We start from the raw sequence: 19,068 nt of genomic DNA, 5'->3' as shown, positions 1-19,068 counted from the left end.
TGAAACAGGTGAAGCCTGGAGACAAGAGTGAGTGGTCTGCCAGTGGAAAGCCTGGTTGGGATAGAAAAGGGGCACTATAAGAGTGCTGGATTACTGAGACAGGTGAAGCCTGGGGACAGGTATCAGTGGCTAGCCATCTACGTGTAACCCTCGGGGTAGGAAAGGTAAACCCTGGCAACTCTTGTGGACGTGGTGTGATGGGTAACAACGTGTATCTGTGAAGAATCGTGTGATGACTGCATGCCTGTATAAATAAAAGTGTTCCAGATTGTGAAGTCCTGTGCACACGTGTGGAAAAACCTTTAGCACCAGGCTGTACCCCCCCCACCCCCCCCTACAAGTACACCTTTTTTATCTGGAACCAAAACTTGCCTCCAACAATAGAATTTTAAAAAAAAACAAAAAACCACCTGATTTGAGGCCACTGGGAGCAACATTAAGGGGTTGCAGTGCAACATTTTGTACATGAGCCACTGGTTGGGATCACTGACCTAGAATGTCAAACATGGCAGAACTGTACTAGTTTAGAAATAATGAAATCGGACATGGAGTCTAATGGCGCCCTCCTATGGCCAAAATAGTGACTAGCACCTGTCGGAACAGGGGTAGATAGTTGCAAATAACAGTGGCACTGGAGGTTTCAATGATATTTCTAAAAGAATAAATGAAAGCAGCCAATACAGACGTATAGATTAGATACATGAATATGATACATTTATTTGTGTTCTCACAAACTAACAGTGTGGTGAAAATACTTTTTCTCTGTTTGTGCAAAATGAATTGCACGCATATTACAGAACTACAGCTCTCTGTACTCTGAAAGTCTTTAGCCAGGACTTACAATACAATCAAATAAAGATGTGCATAGTTTATTTCTAGCCAAGTAAATAAAGTTATGTATTCAATCCTAAAAAGTAGACAAAAAAAAATGTACTTAAAACAAAAAAGTAATTTTATTTATAATTTTATTAAAACATAAATGAAAACACGGATGAGACAACAAATCCAGGACACAAATAAAACCGAAGCTTTTCTTTAACGACTACCACTTCCATTCCTGGCAAAACAATAGGAAAATGCACCAAACGATAGAGACAAAAGGAGTCGGGATGTGAGGATTCCAACAGCAGCTGTAAAACAGGAGAAAAAAGAATCAATTTAACACATTCTTATCTAAATAAATTGAAAAATCTGATGCCACTGAACAATTACTAAAATTAAATAGTTCTGTGAATTAAAGGAGATTTCAAGCACACTTGATGTTAAGTCCCCATCTGCCCCCCCCCCCCTGCCTCCCCCCTGCACAGTCTTACGCCTGAATCCTTCTCCCTCCAGAAATAGCGACCGGAAAAGCAGAGTGAGTGCAGCGGAGCTCCCAGCCGCCATCTTCTTAATCTTCATGAATGGAGCGGCGTTCCGGCGCATGCGCAGTTGTAGCAAATTTCTGGGTTTGAAAAATACGCATTCGCCAAAAGATACAGGATGAGTCGAAGAGGAGAAAGAAGACAAAAACATGGCGTCTGGGAGCTCCGCCGCACTTACTCTGCTTTTCCGGTCACTATTTCTGGAGGGAGAAGGATTCAGGCGTAAGACTGTACAGGGGGGAGGCAGAGAGGGGGACAAACTGAGGGGGGGGGGGCAGATGGGGACTTAAAATCAAGGGGGTTGAATTCTCCTTTAAATTTTAATAAAAAGGGATGAGAAGCCATAGCCCACTACAGGAGGACGAGGGATTTCTCAAGACTGGCACAGTAACCCACCACCCCATCGACTTTCAAAGATACATTAACTCCCCCTCCCCCAACTAAGAGGCAGAATGACCAACCAACATTCAGAGGCACAGTGATCCCCCAACAATAGACCAAAGAAAATCCGAGGCACAGTGATTCCCTCCCCCCCCAGAAAATCAGACGCAGTGATCCCCCCACCCCATAGGACAAAAGAAAATCCTTGGCACAGTGATCCCCCCCCCTAAAAAATCAGAGGCACAGTGATCCCCCAACAATAGACCAAAGAAAATCCGAGACACAGTGATTCCCTCCCCCCCCCCCCAGAAAATCAGACGCAGTGATCCCCCCACCTCATAGGACAAAAGAAAATCCGTGGCACAGTGATCCCCCCCCCCCAGAAAACCAGAGGCACAGGGATCCCCCCCCCACAGAAAACAAGAGGCACAGTGATCCCACCCCCACAGAAAACCAGAGGCACAGGGATCCCTCCCCCACAGAAAACCAGAGGCACAGTGATCCCACCCCCACAGAAAAAAAGAGGCACAGTGATCCCACCCCCACAGAAAACCAGAGGCACAGGGATCCCTCCCCCACAGAAAACCAGAGGCACAGTGATCCCACCCCCACAGAAAACCAGAGGCACAGGGATCCCTCCCCCACAGAAAACCAGAGGCACAGGGATCCCCCCCACACAGAAAACCAGAGGCACAGGGATCCCACCCCCACAGAAAACCAGAGGCACAGGGATCCCTCCCCCACAGAAAACCAGAGGCACAGTGATCCCACCCCCACAGAAAAAAGAGGCACAGTGATCCCACCCCCACAGAAAACCAGAGGCACAGGGATCCCTCCCCCACAGAAAACCAGAGGCACAGTGATCCCACCCCCACAGAAACCAGAGGCACAGGGATCCTCCCCCACAGAAAACCAGAGGCACAGGGATCCCCCCCACACAGAAAACCAGAGGCACAGTGATCCCACCCCCACAGAAAACCAGAGGCACAGGGATCCCACCCCCACAGAAAACCAGAGGCACAGTGATCCCACCCCCACAGAAAACCAGAGGCACAGGGATCCCACCCCCACAGAAAACAAAAGGCACAGGGATCCCACCCCCACAGAAAACCAGAGGCACAGTGATCCCACCCCCACAGAAAACCAGAGGCACAGTGATCCCACCCCCACAGAAAACCAGAGGCACAGGGATCCCACCCCCACAGAAAACAAAAGGCACAGGGATCCCACCCCCACAGAAAACCAGAGGCACAGTGATCCCATCCCCACAGAAGACCAGAGGCACAGGGATCCCACCCCCACAGAAAACCAGAGGCACAGTGATCCCACCCCCACAGAAGACCAGAGGCACAGGGATCCCACCCCCACAGAAAACCAGAGGCACAGGGATCCCTCCCCCACAGAAAACCAGAGGCACAGTGATCCCACCCCCACAGAAAACCAGAGGCACAGTGATCCCACCCCCACAGAAAACCAGAGGCACAGGGATCCCACCCCCACAGAAAACCAGAGGCACAGGGATCCCACCCCCACAGAAAACCAGAGGCACAGGGATCCCACCCCCACAGAAAACCAGAGGCACAGGGATCCCACCCCCACAGAAAACCAGAGGCACAGGGATCCCACCCCCACAGAAAACCAGAGGCACAGTGATCCCACCCCCACAGAAAACCAGAGGCACAGGGATCCCTCCCCCACAGAAAACCAGAGGCACAGTGATCCCTCCCCACAGAAAACCAGAGGCACAGGGATCCCACCCCCACAGAAAACCAGAGGCACAGTGATCCCACCCCCACAGAAACCAGAGGCACAGTGATCCCTCCCCCACAGAAAACCAGAGGCACAGTGATCCCACCCCCACAGAAAACCAGAGGCACAGTGATCCCTCCCCCACAGAAAACCAGAGGCACAGTGATCCCACCCCCACAGAAGACCAGAGGCACAGGGATCCCTCCCCCACAGAAAACCAGAGGCACAGGGATCCCTCCCCCACAGAAAACCAGAGGCACAGTGATCCCTCCCCCACAGAAAACCAGAGGCACAGTGATCCCTCCCCCACAGAAAACCAGAGGCACAGGGATCCCACCCCCACAGAAAACCAGAGGCACAGGGATCCCTCCCCCACAGAAAACCAGAGGCACAGGGATCCCACCCCCACAGAAAACCAGAGGCACAGGATCCCTCCCCCACAGAAAACCAGAGGCACAGGGATCCCTCCCCCACAGAAAACCAGAGGCACAGGGATCCCTCCCCCACAGAAAACCAGAGGCACAGGGATCCCTCCCCCACAGAAAACCAGAGGCACAGTGATCCCACCCCCCACAGAAAACAAGAGGCACAGTGATCCCACCCCCACAGAAAACAAGAGGCACAGTGATCCCACCCCCACAGAAAACAAGAGGCACAGTGATCCCACCCCCACAGAAAACCAGAGGCACAGGGATCCCTCACCCACAGAAAACCAGAGGCACAGTGATCCCACCCCCACAGAAAACCAGAGCACAGTGATCCTCCCCCACAGAAAACCAGAGGCACAGTGATCCCTCCCCCACAGAAAACCAGAGGCACAGTGATCCCTCCCCCACAGAAAACCAGAGGCACAGTGATCCCTCCCCCACAGAAAACCAGAGGCACAGTGATCCCACCCCCACAGAAAACCAGAGGCACAGTGATCCCTCCCCCACAGAAAACCAGAGGCACAGTGATCCCTCCCCCACAGAAGACCAGAGGCACAGGGATCCCACCCCCACAGAAAACCAGAGGCACAGGGATCCCTCCCCCACAGAAAACCAGAGGCAGAGGCAGAGGCACAGTGATCCCTCCCCCCCCCAAGGCCAAAGAAAGTCAGAGGCTCAGTCATACTCCCGTCACTGATCGCTGTCTGCCAGTAGCACGTCTGAGTGTTTGAATGTACCGCGCAATAATGGGCCATGCGCAGTGGAGCGGTCACATGGTATTACCACATGACCGTGACGTCACGAAGGTCCCTTCAGAGGATAGGAACTAGCCGCTACCCTAGCGGCTACCATCGCCTTGTACCGGAGCCGCTCTTAAAGGGGCCATGCACCGTGAGAATGCCCCGGCACCCAGCGGGGGGTGAGACAGCGGGCCAGGGCATGGGGAGGAGGCTAAAAGAGATGGGGAAAATGCCACACGGGCACCTGTCACTAGGGGCAGCAACAGAGGGAGGGGGGCAAGTGCATAACTGGGATCAATGTGTATATACAAATTAAATTCACCCTGGCGTTTATTCCCTTGGCACAGTTTGGTGCCCCCGGTATTCTGTATGTGTGAGTGTTGGCATTATTCCCTGTCTGACATGGGCTACACGTTGGGCTGTCTATGTGCCCGGCACTCGCTTTCTGTCTGGGCTTGTTGTGCCCCCCCTTAGTCAGTTTAGTGCTGCCATAAGTACCGGGCTGAGGGGAATTATTACTATAAGTGTCATGCTGTTTGTGATTGTTCCATATTGTGTGTGTGTCTGGGGGCCCCACAGCCAATCAGAGACAGGAAGAGATGCCATAGTGTAACTCCGAGTTCCTTTCAACTTCATTCCCCTGGAAAGGATCAGTGCAATGTATAGATATAGGCATGTGCAGCCTTTGTTATTTGTATATTCATTCAAGTAGAGTTCACACACTTTGATGGAACTGCCACATCTTTTCTGTGGGATTCTGGGAGTTGTAGTTCAGCAATATCTGGTTGGCCCACAGCTCAGGTATGTACATTGATGCAGGGTATAGGTTCCTGCATGTAACTTGAAAGAAATATAAATTTATAGATTAGGAACAATAGATGTTGTGACAGCTTTACAGCCCCGGGCTAAGCATTTTTTGTCTCTGCGGCATCTGCTTCTCTTCTTCTTTCTAGACTTTGTACTTGCAACTTTGTTGCAGCCAGAAATAGAGTGAATGATTGGCATTGTGGTTATTCGGGCTTTGGTGTCAGCAACCACACTCAGTACAGGTATGGGATCCCTTATCCGGAAACCCATTATCCAGAAAGCTCCGAATTACGGAAAGCCCATCTCCCATAGACTCAATTTTAATCAAATAATTTAGAATTTTAAAACTGATTTCCTTTTTCTCTGTAATAATAAAACAGTACCTGTACTTGATCCCAACTAAGATATAATTACCCCTTTTGGGGGCAGAACAGCCCTATTGGGTTTATTTAATGGTTAAATGATTCCCTTTTCTCTGTAATAATAAAACAGTACCTGGTACTTGATCCCAACTAAGATATAATTACCCCTTATTGGGGGCAGAACAGCCCTATTGGGTTTATTTCATGGTTAAATGATTCCCTTTTCTCTGTAATAATAAAACAGTACCTGGTACTTGATCCCAACTAAGATATAATTACCCCTTATTGGGGGCAGAACAGCCCTATTGGGTTTATTTAATGGTTAAATGATTCCCTTTTCTCTGTAATAATAAAACAGTACCTGTACTTGATCCCAACTAAGATATAATTACCCCTTATTGGGGGCAGAACAGTCCTATTGGGTTTATTTAATGGTTAAATGATTCCCTTTTCTCTGTAATAATAAAACAGTACCTGTACTTGATCCCAACTAAGATATAATTACCCCTTATTGGGGGCACAACAGCCCTATTGGGTTTATTTAATGGTTAAATGATTCCCTTTTCTCTGTAATAATAAAACAGTACCTGTACTTGATCCCAAATAAGATATAATTACCCCTTATTGGGGGCAGAACAGCCCTATTGGGTTTATTTCATGGTTAAATGATTCCCTTTTCTCTGTAATAATAAAACAGTACCTGGTACTTGATCCCAACTAAGATATAATTACCCCTTATTGGGGGCAGAACAGCCCTATTGGGTTTATTTAATGGTTAAATGATTCCCTTTTCTCTGTAATAATAAAACAGTACCTGTACTTGATCCCAACTAAGATATAATTACCCCTTATTGGGGGCAGAACAGTCCTATTGGGTTTATTTAATGGTTAAATGATTCCCTTTTCTCTGTAATAATAAAACAGTACCTGTACTTGATCCCAACTAAGATATAATTACCCCTTATTGGGGGCACAACAGCCCTATTGGGTTTATTTAATGGTTAAATGATTCCCTTTTCTCTGTAATAATAAAACAGTACCTGTACTTGATCCCAAATAAGATATAATTAATCCTTATTGGATGCAAAACAATCCTATTGGGTTCAATTAATGTTTTATTCATTTTATAATAGACTTAAGGTATGGAGATCCAAATGAAGGAAAGACCCCTTATCCGGAATACCCTTGGTGCCGAGCATTCTGGATAATGGGTCCTATACCTGTACTGTGACACAGGGGCATAACTACAGAGGAAGCAGAATCTGTGGTTGGGGGGGGGGGACAGGAGTGTAGGGGGGGCACGCAAAATATAATTTTTTGCCTAATAAAAGAAACCAAAATTCTAAGCAGCTTTGCTATATACATTTATTACAAATTTTGGTACAGGTATGGGATCCTTTATCCGGAAACCCATTATCCAGAAAGCTCTGAATTACGGAAAGCCTGTCTCCCATAGACTCCATATTAATCAAATAATGTAGAATTTTAAAACTGGTTTCCTTTTTCGCTGTAGTAATTAAACAGTACCTTGCAATTGATCCCAACTAAGATATAAATAATCCTTATTGGATGCAAAACAATCCTATGGGGTTTAATTCATGTTTTATTGATTTTTTAGTATTTTTTTAGTATTTTTTAAGGTATGGAGATCCAAATTACGGAAAGATCCCTTATTCAGAATACCCTTGGTCCCGAGCATTCTGGATAATGGGTCCTATACCTGTACAAATAATGGTTTTTGAGTTATTAGTATATATAACTGCTATTAGAAGCAGTGTTTGCCTGTCCTTTTCTATTCTCTGCCCTGGTGGCTCAGACTGTTGAAACATTGTAACCCAAGCCAGCAGACTGACAGACCTGCCTTGCTGGAGAAGACTGACCATTGCACCATTGTTTAAAATGTAACAACCAGGAGTTCAGCAAATGCTGCTTTCAATAGCAATTACATTTACAAATAACGTTTAAATTATTTCATATTGGAAAGTTGCTTATAATTGTGTTTTCTTTCATTATGCAAAAAATTATTTTTGGGGTTGACGTGCCCTTTAAAACTATTTTAAATAATACATCTTGGTTAAACTTACCAATGTTTTGGGGCCCTAAATTAAATTTGCTGTGGGGCCCCATACCATCTAGTTACGCCACTGCTATGACATCCCCAAGTGGGGCGAGAGGTGTCTCTACGGCTGTGTATTACCCATCTCAGAAGTTGCACAGGGAGGACCGATGTAGCGAGGGATGGTTTTTGGGTTCCTGGTACCCCAAGATTTTAGTGATGCAGGAAACCTAAAATGTGGGACCATTAACTTCAGTAGTCACTGGCTCTGGCAAAGTGAAAATTGTCCTGTCAGAGCAGTTCCCTTCTTTTTGTCTTTCTATAATGGCCTGTATTGCTGTGTTTAACTTAAATGTATCCAAGGCTGTATTGGGTCATACAAAAATACATACCTTAAAGGGATACTGTCATGATTTTTATGGGGTACTTTTTATTTCTAATACATTTCTAATAAATAATATTTCTAATAAATAATATTTCTAATAAATAATATTTCAAATAATTCACTCTACCATTAAAAATTGTATTCTTGAACCAACAATGGAATTTTTTAGCTGTAATATTGGTGTGTAGGCGCCATCTCAGTGCATTGTGCCTGAGTCTGAGCTTTCAGAAGGAGCCAGCGCTACACATTAGAACTGCTTTCAGCTAACCTATTGTTTCTCCTACTCCCATGTAACTGGAGGAGTCCCAAGCCGGACTTGGATTTCTTACTATTGAGTGCTATTCTGATACCTACTGGGAGCTGCTATCTTGCTCCCTTCCCATTGTTCTGCTGATTGGCTGCTGGGGGGGGGGGGTGATATCACTCCAACTTGCAGTGCAGCAGTAAAGTATGAAGGTCACATGGCTGTGGCACCCTAGAAAAAAATCTGTTTGTGGGGGGGGGAGGGATATCACTCCAACTTGCAGCGCAGCAGTAAAGTGTGACTGAAGTTTATCAGAGCACAGGTCACATGGCTGTGGCACCCTGGGTAATGAAGAATATGGCTAGCTCCATGAGAAGTTTCAAAATTAAATATTAAAAAAATCTGTGTTTTTGAAAAACAGATTACAATGCAGGATTCTGGGGGAGAAGCTCTATTAACTGATGTGTTTTGTAAAAAAAACATGTTTTCCCATGACAGTATTCTTTTAAGTATTTTTAGCTCTATGTGCCTGACTAGAGTTGTGTGTACAGCCAACGAAATGATAAGAGTCATGGTTTAACTTGTCAGTTTCAGATAGGATCTCGGACCATTGGGATGTGCGTACTTTCTTGTAAAGATAACTACGACATCAGCCATAAAGCATGACAGAACTCCTGCTCTATGAGAGAGAGGAAGGGCACTTAACCGTTTGAATAAACCTCCCTATGGAAGCAATAGTTTTTCCAAAATGTGAGTAAAGCTGTTTCCCCCTACCCCAAACACAACTGCGTTACACATTGGTTTCAGGTACAAATATAAACTTTATTTTGATAATAGTGTCTCTTTGGGTCCAAAAGTGAGTTACCATGCTATATAGCGTAACACCAAATAGTTTAACAAATTCTATGTGATAGGAGGTTCTCAGTTGTGTATGCACTTGTTTTTAGCTTGGCCTGCTTTGGGATGTCTAAAATACAGGTATGGGATCCGTTATTTGGAAACCAGTTATCCAGAAAGCTCTGAATTACAGAAAGGCTATCACCCATAGACTGCATTTTGATCAAACATTTTAACATTTTAAAAAATATTAACTTTTTCTCTGTAATAACAAAACAGTACAGGCATTGGTTCCCTTATCTGGAAACCCATTATCCAGAAAGTTCAGAATTACGGAAAGGCCATCTCCCATAGACTCTATTATAAGCAAATAATTCTAATTTTTAAAAATGGTTTCCCTTTTCTCTGTAATAATAAAACAGTACCTTGTACTTGATCCCAACTGAGATATAATTAATCCTTATTGGGGGCAGAACAATCCTATTGGGTTTATTTAATGGTTAAATGATTCCCTTTTCTCTGTAATAATAGAACAGTACCTGTACTTGATCCCAACTAAGATATAATTACCCCTTATTGGGGGCAGAACAATCCTATTGGGGTTATTTAATGGTTAAATGATTCCCTTTTCTCTGTAATAATAAAACAGTACCTGTACTTGATCCCAACTAAGATATAATTCCCCCTTATTGGGGGCAGAACAGCCCTATTGGGTTTATTTAATGGTTAAATGATTCCCTTTTCTCTGTCATAATAAAACAGTACCTGTACTTGATCCCAACTAAGATATAATTACCCCTTATTGGGGGCAGAACAGCCCTATTGGGTTTATTTAATGGTTAAATGATTCCCTTTTCTCTATAATAATAAAACAGTACCTGTACTTGGTCCCAACTAAGATATAATTACCCCTTATTGGGGGCAGAACAGCCCTATTGGGTTTATTCAATATTTAAATGATTATTTAGCAGACTTAAGTTATGGAAATCCAAATTACGGAAAGATCCCTTGTCCGGAAAACCCCAGGTCCCGAGCATTCTGGATAACAGGTCCCATACCTGTACCTTGTACTTGATCTGAACTGAGATATAATTTATCCTTAGTGGAAGCACAACTTTTGGGTTTATGTAATATTTAAATGTTATTTTAGTAGACTTAAGGTATGGAGATGCAAATTACTGAATAAATCCTTATCTGGAAAACCCCCAGGTCCCAAGCGTTCTGGATAACAGGTCCTATACCTGTATTTGGAATGTGGCCTGTTTAGCCATGGCTGGCATTACGACATTGCAGCTTCTCAGGTCCTGGTTTGGATTCTTGCTAGGGCTTTATCCACAAGGGGTTTGTATGTTCTATCAGTGTGTGCCAGTTTTTACCCTCAGAATATGGGCGTATTATTGGGCTTGTGGTTAAATGGACCCTTAATCCTGTGTGGCAGGAACCTTAGACTGTAAGCTCCCTGGTGCAGGAATTGATGAACAGTGAATGTAAAGCATTTGTGGTATGTTGGCGCTATATAAAGGATGATAATAATAGCCTTTTGGCTTAATGGCTGTGGCACACAGGGCATATTCCAGTTAGTGGAAAAGCATCTGATTCCCTAACTGGTACCTCCTATTTAAGTGGCTGCTTTGGGCATTTCTGAAATATGAGAAGAATATAAACCATGTGTTATTGTTATTAAAGGAGTTGTCCAGCTTTAAGCAAAGTCATAGCAAAGTGGCAGCAAAAAATTACCCAATTAGCTATGCCCGCTTCTTATTCATTTCAATGGTGTAAATCCTATTGGCTGTCAATAATGTTATGTAAGTGAATGGTGGAGAGACTGTGCATGTGCAGAAGCCCTGGAGCCTTACTGACATAGACAAAATCTCTCTCTCCCTGCTGATGAATTCCAACACAAGTGCATAGAGGTCCCTTTTTCAGAGGTGCTGCTCAATTCCCCTGTATTGTTAGGCACAAACTTTATTTATTACATAAAAACTAGAGTATTGTGAAAAGTGTTTGTGTAGCACAATCCTTTGGTGGATAACCCCTTTAAAGCTGTTATCAGGTTTTTGGAGTTTTGATAGAGATTTTAAAACTGATTGTATTTTTCTATGTTGTAAGGGCTCATTTTTGGCAGTTGCGCTCTGGCACTTTTCCCTGCAGTGAGTTACATGTCATTCATAAAAGGTACTTGTGTCAAAATGTGCTTCTTGCACTTCCAAATGGTTGCTCTTGGCACAGCTCAGCCACCTTGCCCCTGCACCCTACCCCCTGTTAACACACACATGTGCAAAGTATCACGCGTGCACAGTAACATCCCCAAGGGGTGCCACACAATGGTAAGTGACGCTGGGGGCTCTTGTCATTGCACCCCAGGCAGGAGTCTCTTCTGTTTCTTCTAGTTCCAGCCCTGTGCTCAGTCCTTCCTGCCCTCTATTCCGAATCCAGTGCTGTTGTGCGTATTGGCACAGGGGAACCCTGGAACTACTGTTGCCTCCCAACCAGGCATTACGTGTGCCCAGTGTCAATAGGCGCAATGCACTTGTGCCTAAATAATCAGGTGCTGACGGCACTCGCACACCTAAAGCCGGCCATACACGCACTGATAATATCGTATAAAATCTCGTTTCTTACAATATTCAGTGCGTGTATGGCTGCTCGAAGAGGTGACCGATATCGTAAAAAAGGCTGCAGATATCGGTCGATTGGCCAGGTTAAAAGATTTTGATCTGGTGTCATTGAAGGCGCCCAAACAAAATCTGCGTTCAGGGCTGAATCGGCAGGTGGAGGTAGAATTTCTATTGTTTCTACCTCCAAATCTGACGATTCAGCCCTGAACGTCAGTGGAGGGTCGGAACAGTCTTTAGTAATTTGCTAAGTGTATGGCCACCTTAACACCAAAAATGATGCCAGATGGACCTGTGTGCTATTGTGTCTGATTTCTGATGAAATGTGCGTTCAGTTGTGTTTATTTTGGTAAATCCGCCACAGCTGTGTCAGGCTAGGCACAATTGTGTCAGGTGCAAACCCGCCTTGGGACTGAGATAATTCTGGAATTTTGGTGGGAAAAAACACCTGGAGATTGTGCTCAAAACTGCACTTTGCTCACTGAACCTGTTGCATCAAAGTTGCTGCAATTCATACATAGTTTAAAGGGATTCTGTCATTATTCTTATGGTGTATTTTTAATTTCTAAATTACACTGTTACATAGCAAATAATTCATTCTACCTTTTAAAATTTTATTTTTGAACCAACAAATGTATTTTTTTTAGCTGTAATATTGGTGTGTAGTGCATTGTGCCTGAGTCTGAGCTTTCAGAAGGAGCCAGCACTACACATTAGAACTGCTTTCAGCTAACCTAGTGTTTCTCCTACTCCCATGTAACTGGAGGAGTCCCAAGTCGGACTTGGATTTCTTACTATTGAGTGCTATTCTGATACCTACTGGGAGCTGCTATCTTGCTCCCTTCCCATTGTTCTGCTGATTGGCTGCTGGGGGAGGGGGGATATCACTCCAACTTGCAGCTCAGCAGTAAAGTGTGACTGAAGTGTATCAGAGCACAGGTCACATGGCTATGGCACCCTGGGAAATGAAGAAAATGGCTAGCCCCATGTAAAATTTCAAAATCAAATATAAAAAAAAAAATCTGTTTGTATTTTTGAAAAACAGATTACAATGCAGGATTCTGCTGGAGAAGCTCTATTAACTGATGGGTTTTGTAAAAAAACATGCTTTCCCATGACCGTATTCCTTTACGATACATCTACGTACACGCAAACTCCAAAAACACACACACCTGTGTACAGCTTCTCATAAAGTCTGATGTGACTCCTGCTTTGCCAGCTTACACTGTAATGCAGTGATCCCCAACCAATGACTCAGGGGCAACATGTTGCTCACCAACCCCTTGGGTGTTGCTCTCAGTGCCCCCAAACCAGGTAGCTATTTTTGAATTCCTGACTTGGGGGCAAGTTTTGGTTGAATAAAAACAAGATTTACTACCAAATAAAGCCTCCTGTAAGCTGATAGTGTGCATAGAGGCTCCTAATAGCCAATCCTAGCCCTTATTTGACTCCTCCATGAACTTTTATGATGCTTGTGTTGCTCTCCAAGTCTTTTTACATTTGACTGTGGCTCATGATTAAGAAAGGTTGGGGATCCCTGCTGTAATGTATGGGTTGTATAGCAGCAATGGCAAAATATTTTCTTATAGTTGTAAGCCATACCAACCAATCAGGAGTCAGCTTTTTGTGGTCTAGTGAAGTTATTATAATGAAAGCAAATATCTCATTGGTTGTTCTAGCACAATAAGGCAAATGTGTGCCCGCATTTTTTCCTAACTTTATATAGTATTGTAAAATATTTGTATTCTGAATCTTCTGCTTGAAGCATTTTGTACAAAATCTTCTAAAGATATCAGGTCAGTGATGCGCAACAGGTGGCCCTTCTGTACTCAGTGGCGCCCCCCATTATTAAAAATAAGCCTGTTTCCAAAAAAAAGTTGGGACACTGTAAAATATATCTTAAAAGAGAACGGAATGATTTGCAAATCATGTAACCCCTATATTTAATTGCAGAGAATTCAAAGACAACATATCTAAAGTTTCAACTGAGAAATGTCATTGTTTTGTTAAAAAAATTCTGGTAATTTGATGCTGAAACACATTAAAAATAAAAACAAAAAACTTGGGCAAGGGGTATGTTTCCCTCTGTGTGGCACCACCTCTTCTTTTACCAACTCCTGTAACCATTTTGGGAACTGAGGAAACCAATTGCTGGAGTTTTGACAGTTGCTCAACAGTTTGGAGTCTCCTTTGTCTTGTGCTCCAAATGTTTTCAATGGGTGCCAGGTGGGGACTGCAGGCAAGGGGCCACATTAGCACCCTGACTACAGAGCCATGTTGTAGTAACACATGCAGCATGTGATTTGGCATTGTCTTGCTGAAATTAGCACAGCTCATGTTGTCTAGATTGGCTGTATTTATTGTCTCAAAACCTGCATATATCTTTTAGCATTAATGGTACCTTCCCAGTTGTGCAAAATCCCCATGCTGTGTGCACTAATACACCCCCGTACCACATCACGGATGTGCCGGCTCCCCATGCCATGGACACTAATGCACCCCCATGCCAATACGGATGTTCCAGCTCCCCGTGCCATGGGCACTAATGCACCCTATATCATCATGGATGTGCCAGCACCCCATGCCGTGGGCACTAATGCCCCCCATACCAATAGGGATGTGCCAGCTCCCCATGCCATTGGCACTAATGCACCCCATACCAATAGGGATGTGCCAGCTCCCCATGCCATGGGCACTAATGCACCAATACCAATAGGGATGTGCCAGCTCCCCATGCCGTGGCCACTAATGCACCCCATACCAATAGGGATGTGCCAGCTCCCCATGCCGTGGGCACTAATGCACCCATACCAATAGGGATATGCCAGCTCCCCATGCCGTGGGCACTAATGCACCCCATACCAATAGGGATGTGCAAACTCCCCATGCCGTGGGCACTAATGCATCCCAATACCAGTAGGGATGCGCAAGCTCCCCATGCCATGGGCACTAATGCGTCCCAATACCAGTAGGGATGTGCCAGATCCCCATGCCATGGGCACTAATGAACCCCATACCAATAGGGATGTGCCAGCTCCCCATGCCATGGGCACTAATGCACCCCCATACCAATTGGGATGTGCCAGTTCCCCATGCCGTGGGCACTAATGCACCCCCATACCAATAGGGATGTGCCAGCTCCCCATGCCGTGGGCACTTATGCTCCCCCATACCAATAGGGATGTGCCAGCTCCCCATGCCGTGGGCACTTATGCTCCCCCATACCAATAGGGATGTGCCAGCTCCCCATGCCATGGGCACTTATGCCCCCCATACCAATAGGGATGTGCCAGCTCCCCATGCCGTGGGCACTAATGCACCCCGTTACCAATAGGGATGTGCTAGCTCCCCATGCCATGGGCACTAATGCACCCATACCAATAGGGATGTGCCAGCTCCCCATGCCGTGGGCACTAATGCACCCATACCAATAGGGATGTGCCAGCTCTAAAGTTTTAACTGAGAATTGTCATTGTTTTGTTAAAAAAAATTCTGGTAATTTGATGCCAAAACACATTAAAAATAAAAACAAAAAACTTGGGCATGTTTGTTTCCCTCTGTGTGGCACCACCTCTTCTTTTACCAACTCCTGTAACCATTTTGGGAACTGAGGAAACCAATTGCTGGAGTTTTGACAGTTGCTCAATAGTTTGGAGTCTCCTTTGTCTTGTGCTCCAAATGTTTTCAATGGGTGCCAGGTGGGGACTGCAGGCAAGGGGCCAGATTAGCACCCTGACTACAGAGCCATGTTGTAGTAACACATGCAGAATGTGATTTGGCATTGTCTTGCTGAAATTAGCACAGCTCATGTTGTCTAGATTGGCTGTATATATTGTCTCAAAACCTGCATATATCTTTTAGCATTAATGGTACCTTCCCAGTTGTGCAAAATCCCCATGCTGTGTGCACTAATACACCCCCGTACTATCACGGATGTGCCGGCTCCCCATACCATGTATACTACTGCTCCCTATGCCAATAGGGATGCGCCAGCTCCCCATGCCTTGGGCACTAACGCACCCCCATACCAATAGGGATGTGCCGGCTCCCCATACCATGTATACTACTGCTCCCCATGCCAATAGGAATGTGCCAGCTCCCCATGCCTTGGGCACTAATGCACCCCCATACCAATAGGGATGTGCCGGCTCCCCATACCATGTATACTACTGCTCCCCATGCCAATAGGAATGTGCCAGCTCCCCATGCCTTGGGCACTAATGCACCCCCATACCAATAGAGATGTCCCGGCTCCCCATACCATGTATACTACTGTTCCCCATGCCAATAGGGATGTGCCAGCTCCCCATGCCTTGGGCACTAATGCACCCCATACCAATACGGATGTTCCAGCTTCCCGTGCCATGGGCAAGCTCAAATGCACTCTATATCATCATGGATGTGCCAGCTCCCCATGCCGTGGGCACTAATGCACCCTGATACCAATAGGGATGTGCCAGCTCCCTATACCATGGGCACTAATGCACCCCCATACCAATACGGATGTTCCAGCTCCCCGTGCCATGGGGAGGCACTTATGCACTCTATATCATCATGGATGTGCCAGCTCCCCTTGCCAATAGGGATGTGCCAACTCCCCATGCTGTGGGCACTAATGCACCCTATACCAATAGGGATGTGCCAGCTCCCCATGCCGTGGGCACTAATGGACCCCATACCAATAGGGATGTGCCAGCTCTCCATGCCGTGGACACTAATGCACCCCCATACCAATAGGGATGTGCCAGCTCCCCATGCCGTGGGCACTAATGCACCCCATACCAATAGGGATGTGCCAGCTCCCCATGCCGTGGGCACTAATGCACCCTGTTCCATCACGGATGCTGGCTTTGGAACTGTGCTCTGATAACAAGCCAGTGGGTGCAGCATCTATGACTTCCCAGAAGAATTTCACATTTTGACTGTTCAGACCACAGGAAAGCTTTCCACTTCTTCCCAGGTGTTTCAGGTGGTGTTCCTGGTTATACATGGGCTCTTCTTTGCGTCATAGAGTTTGCGGGTTTGTGTTTTTGCGTATTGGTATGGGGTGCATTAGTGCCCATGGCATGGGGAGCTGGCACATCCCTATTGGTATGGGGTGCATTAGTGCCCAAGGCATGGGGAGCTGGCACAACTGTGCTCACAGATGTTTTTGGAGCTTATCCCTGAACTCATGCAGTGATTTTCCTGCAGAATTGGGTCTGTATTTATGCAGTGCCGCCTGAGGGCCCGGAGATCCTGCCCATCCAGAATTGGCTTCCAGCCTTTTCCCTCGCAAACAGACATTTATCTGAATCTTTTAATGATATTATTAACTGCAGATGAGGAAACACCCATATTCTTTCAATTCTATATTGAGCAACGTTATTCTTGTTACAGTATTTGCTCCTACGCACTTCACGCTGGAGTGGTGTCCTCCTCCCCATCTTTACTTCTGGGGGACCCCACCTCTCTGGAATCCCCTCCTTTTATACCCAATCATGTTACTGACCTGTTGCCAATTAGTGAAATGTTCTGCCAGGCTTTTTAGAGTAACTTTTGCAGTAGTTATTTGCCTCTGTCTCTGTGCCACTTTTTTTTTTTTTTAAATGTGTTGCCGGCATCAAATTCACTCCAAGCAGGAATTTTTCAGAAAATGATAACATTTCTCGGTTTTGGTTGTCTTTGTACTACAGGTATGGGATCCATTATCCAGAAACCTGGTTTCCGGAAAGCTCTGAATTACAGAAAGTCCATCTCCCATAGACTTTTTTTTTTTTTTTGTTATCAAATAAATCACATTTTGATCCCAACTAATATATAATTACCCCTTATTGGGGGCAGAACAGCCCTATTGGGTTTATTTCATGTTTAAATGATTCCCTTTTCTCTTTAATAATAAAACAGTACCTGTACTTGATCCCAACTAAGATATAATTACCCCTTATTGGGGCAGAACAGCCTTATTGGGTTTATTTAATGGTTAAATGATTCCCTTTTCTCTGTAATAATAAAACAGTACCTGTACTTGATCCCAACTAAGATATAATTACCCCTTTTTGGGGGCAGAACAGCCCTATTGGGTTTATTTAATGGTTAAATGATTCCCTTTTCTCTGTAATAATAAAACAGTACCTGTACTTGATCCCAACTAAGATATAATTACCCCTTTTTGGGGGCAGAACAGCCCTATTGGGTTTATTGAATGGCTAAATGATTCCCTTTTCTCTGTAATAATAAAACAGTACCTGTACTTGATCCCAACTAAGATATAATTACCCCTTATTGGGTAAAAAGGGAATCATTTAACCATTAAATAAACCCAATAGGGCTGCTATTGGGTTTATTTAATGGTTAAATGATTCCCTTTTTCTCTGTAATAATAAAACAGTCCCTGTACTTGATCCCAACTAAGATATAATTACCCCTTATTGGGGGCAGAACAGCCCTATTGGGTTTGTTGAATGGCTAAATGATTCCCTTTTCTCTGTAATAATAAAACAGTACCTGTACTTGATCCCAACTAAGATATAATTACCCCTTATTGGGGGCAGAACAGCCCTATTGGGTTTATTGAATGGCTAAATGATTCCCTTTTCTCTGTAATAATAAAACAGTACCTGTACTTGATCCCAACTAAGATATAATTACCCCTTATTGGGGGCAGAACAGCCCTATTGGGTTTATTTAATGGTTAAATGATTCCCTTTTCTCTGTAATAATAAAACAGTACCTGTACTTGATCCCAACTAAGATATAATTAATCCTTATTGGAGGCAAAATAATTGTTATTATAATTTAACCTAGTAACCAGTCTGTGGATTGTAAAAGAAACAGGAATATGAATAAGTAAGGTCCTACATAGAAAGATAAGTAATAAAAAGTAACAATAACAATAAAATTGTAGCCTCGCAGAGCAATAGTTTTGAAGAAGAGGGCAAATAATTCAAAAACTATGAAAAATGAAGACCAGTTGAAAAGTTATTTTGAATAGGCCATGCTAAAATATTCTTAAAGTTAACTTGAAGGTGAACACCCCTTTAATTAAGGAGCATATTTATAAAGCTGTGCCACTTGTACAGTAACCCATGCCGCACTGTGTAACAGAAAGTGTATTTATC

At 44.5% G+C, this 19,068-nt stretch overlaps 1 protein-coding gene and 1 long non-coding RNA gene across 12 annotated transcripts in view; one reads left to right on the top strand and one right to left on the bottom strand.

Moving 5' to 3' along the window:
* Positions 1 to 948: 948 nt before the first annotated feature.
* On the bottom strand, positions 949 to 4,690 carry LOC108646192. The gene is made up of 2 exons (XR_001924272.2): positions 4,608 to 4,690; positions 949 to 1,130 (listed from the first exon to the last, which is right to left on the bottom strand). It is a non-coding gene; the product is annotated as an uncharacterized LOC108646192 (long non-coding RNA).
* The window catches only part of wiz (widely interspaced zinc finger motifs), a 57,910-nt gene continuing 43,502 nt past the window's right edge, over positions 4,661 to 19,068 (top strand). For 8 of the 11 annotated variants that reach the window (XM_031899331.1, XM_031899332.1, XM_031899334.1 and 5 more), the window contains exon 1: positions 9,105 to 9,266. In XM_031899331.1, coding sequence (XP_031755191.1) covers positions 9,242 to 9,266 — 25 coding nt within the window. In that variant the 5' untranslated portion in view covers positions 9,105 to 9,241. Of the gene's footprint in view, positions 5,464 to 9,104; positions 9,267 to 19,068 lie in introns of those variants that run through there. The other 3 variants (XM_018092521.2, XM_018092519.2, XM_031899327.1) reach the window with 3 other exon arrangements.

Source organism: Xenopus tropicalis, chromosome 3 (genome assembly GCF_000004195.4).
Source record: "Xenopus tropicalis strain Nigerian chromosome 3, UCB_Xtro_10.0, whole genome shotgun sequence".
Lineage (NCBI taxonomy): Eukaryota > Metazoa > Chordata > Amphibia > Anura > Pipidae > Xenopus > Xenopus tropicalis.
This window is presented reverse-complemented; position numbering and strand designations above follow the sequence as displayed.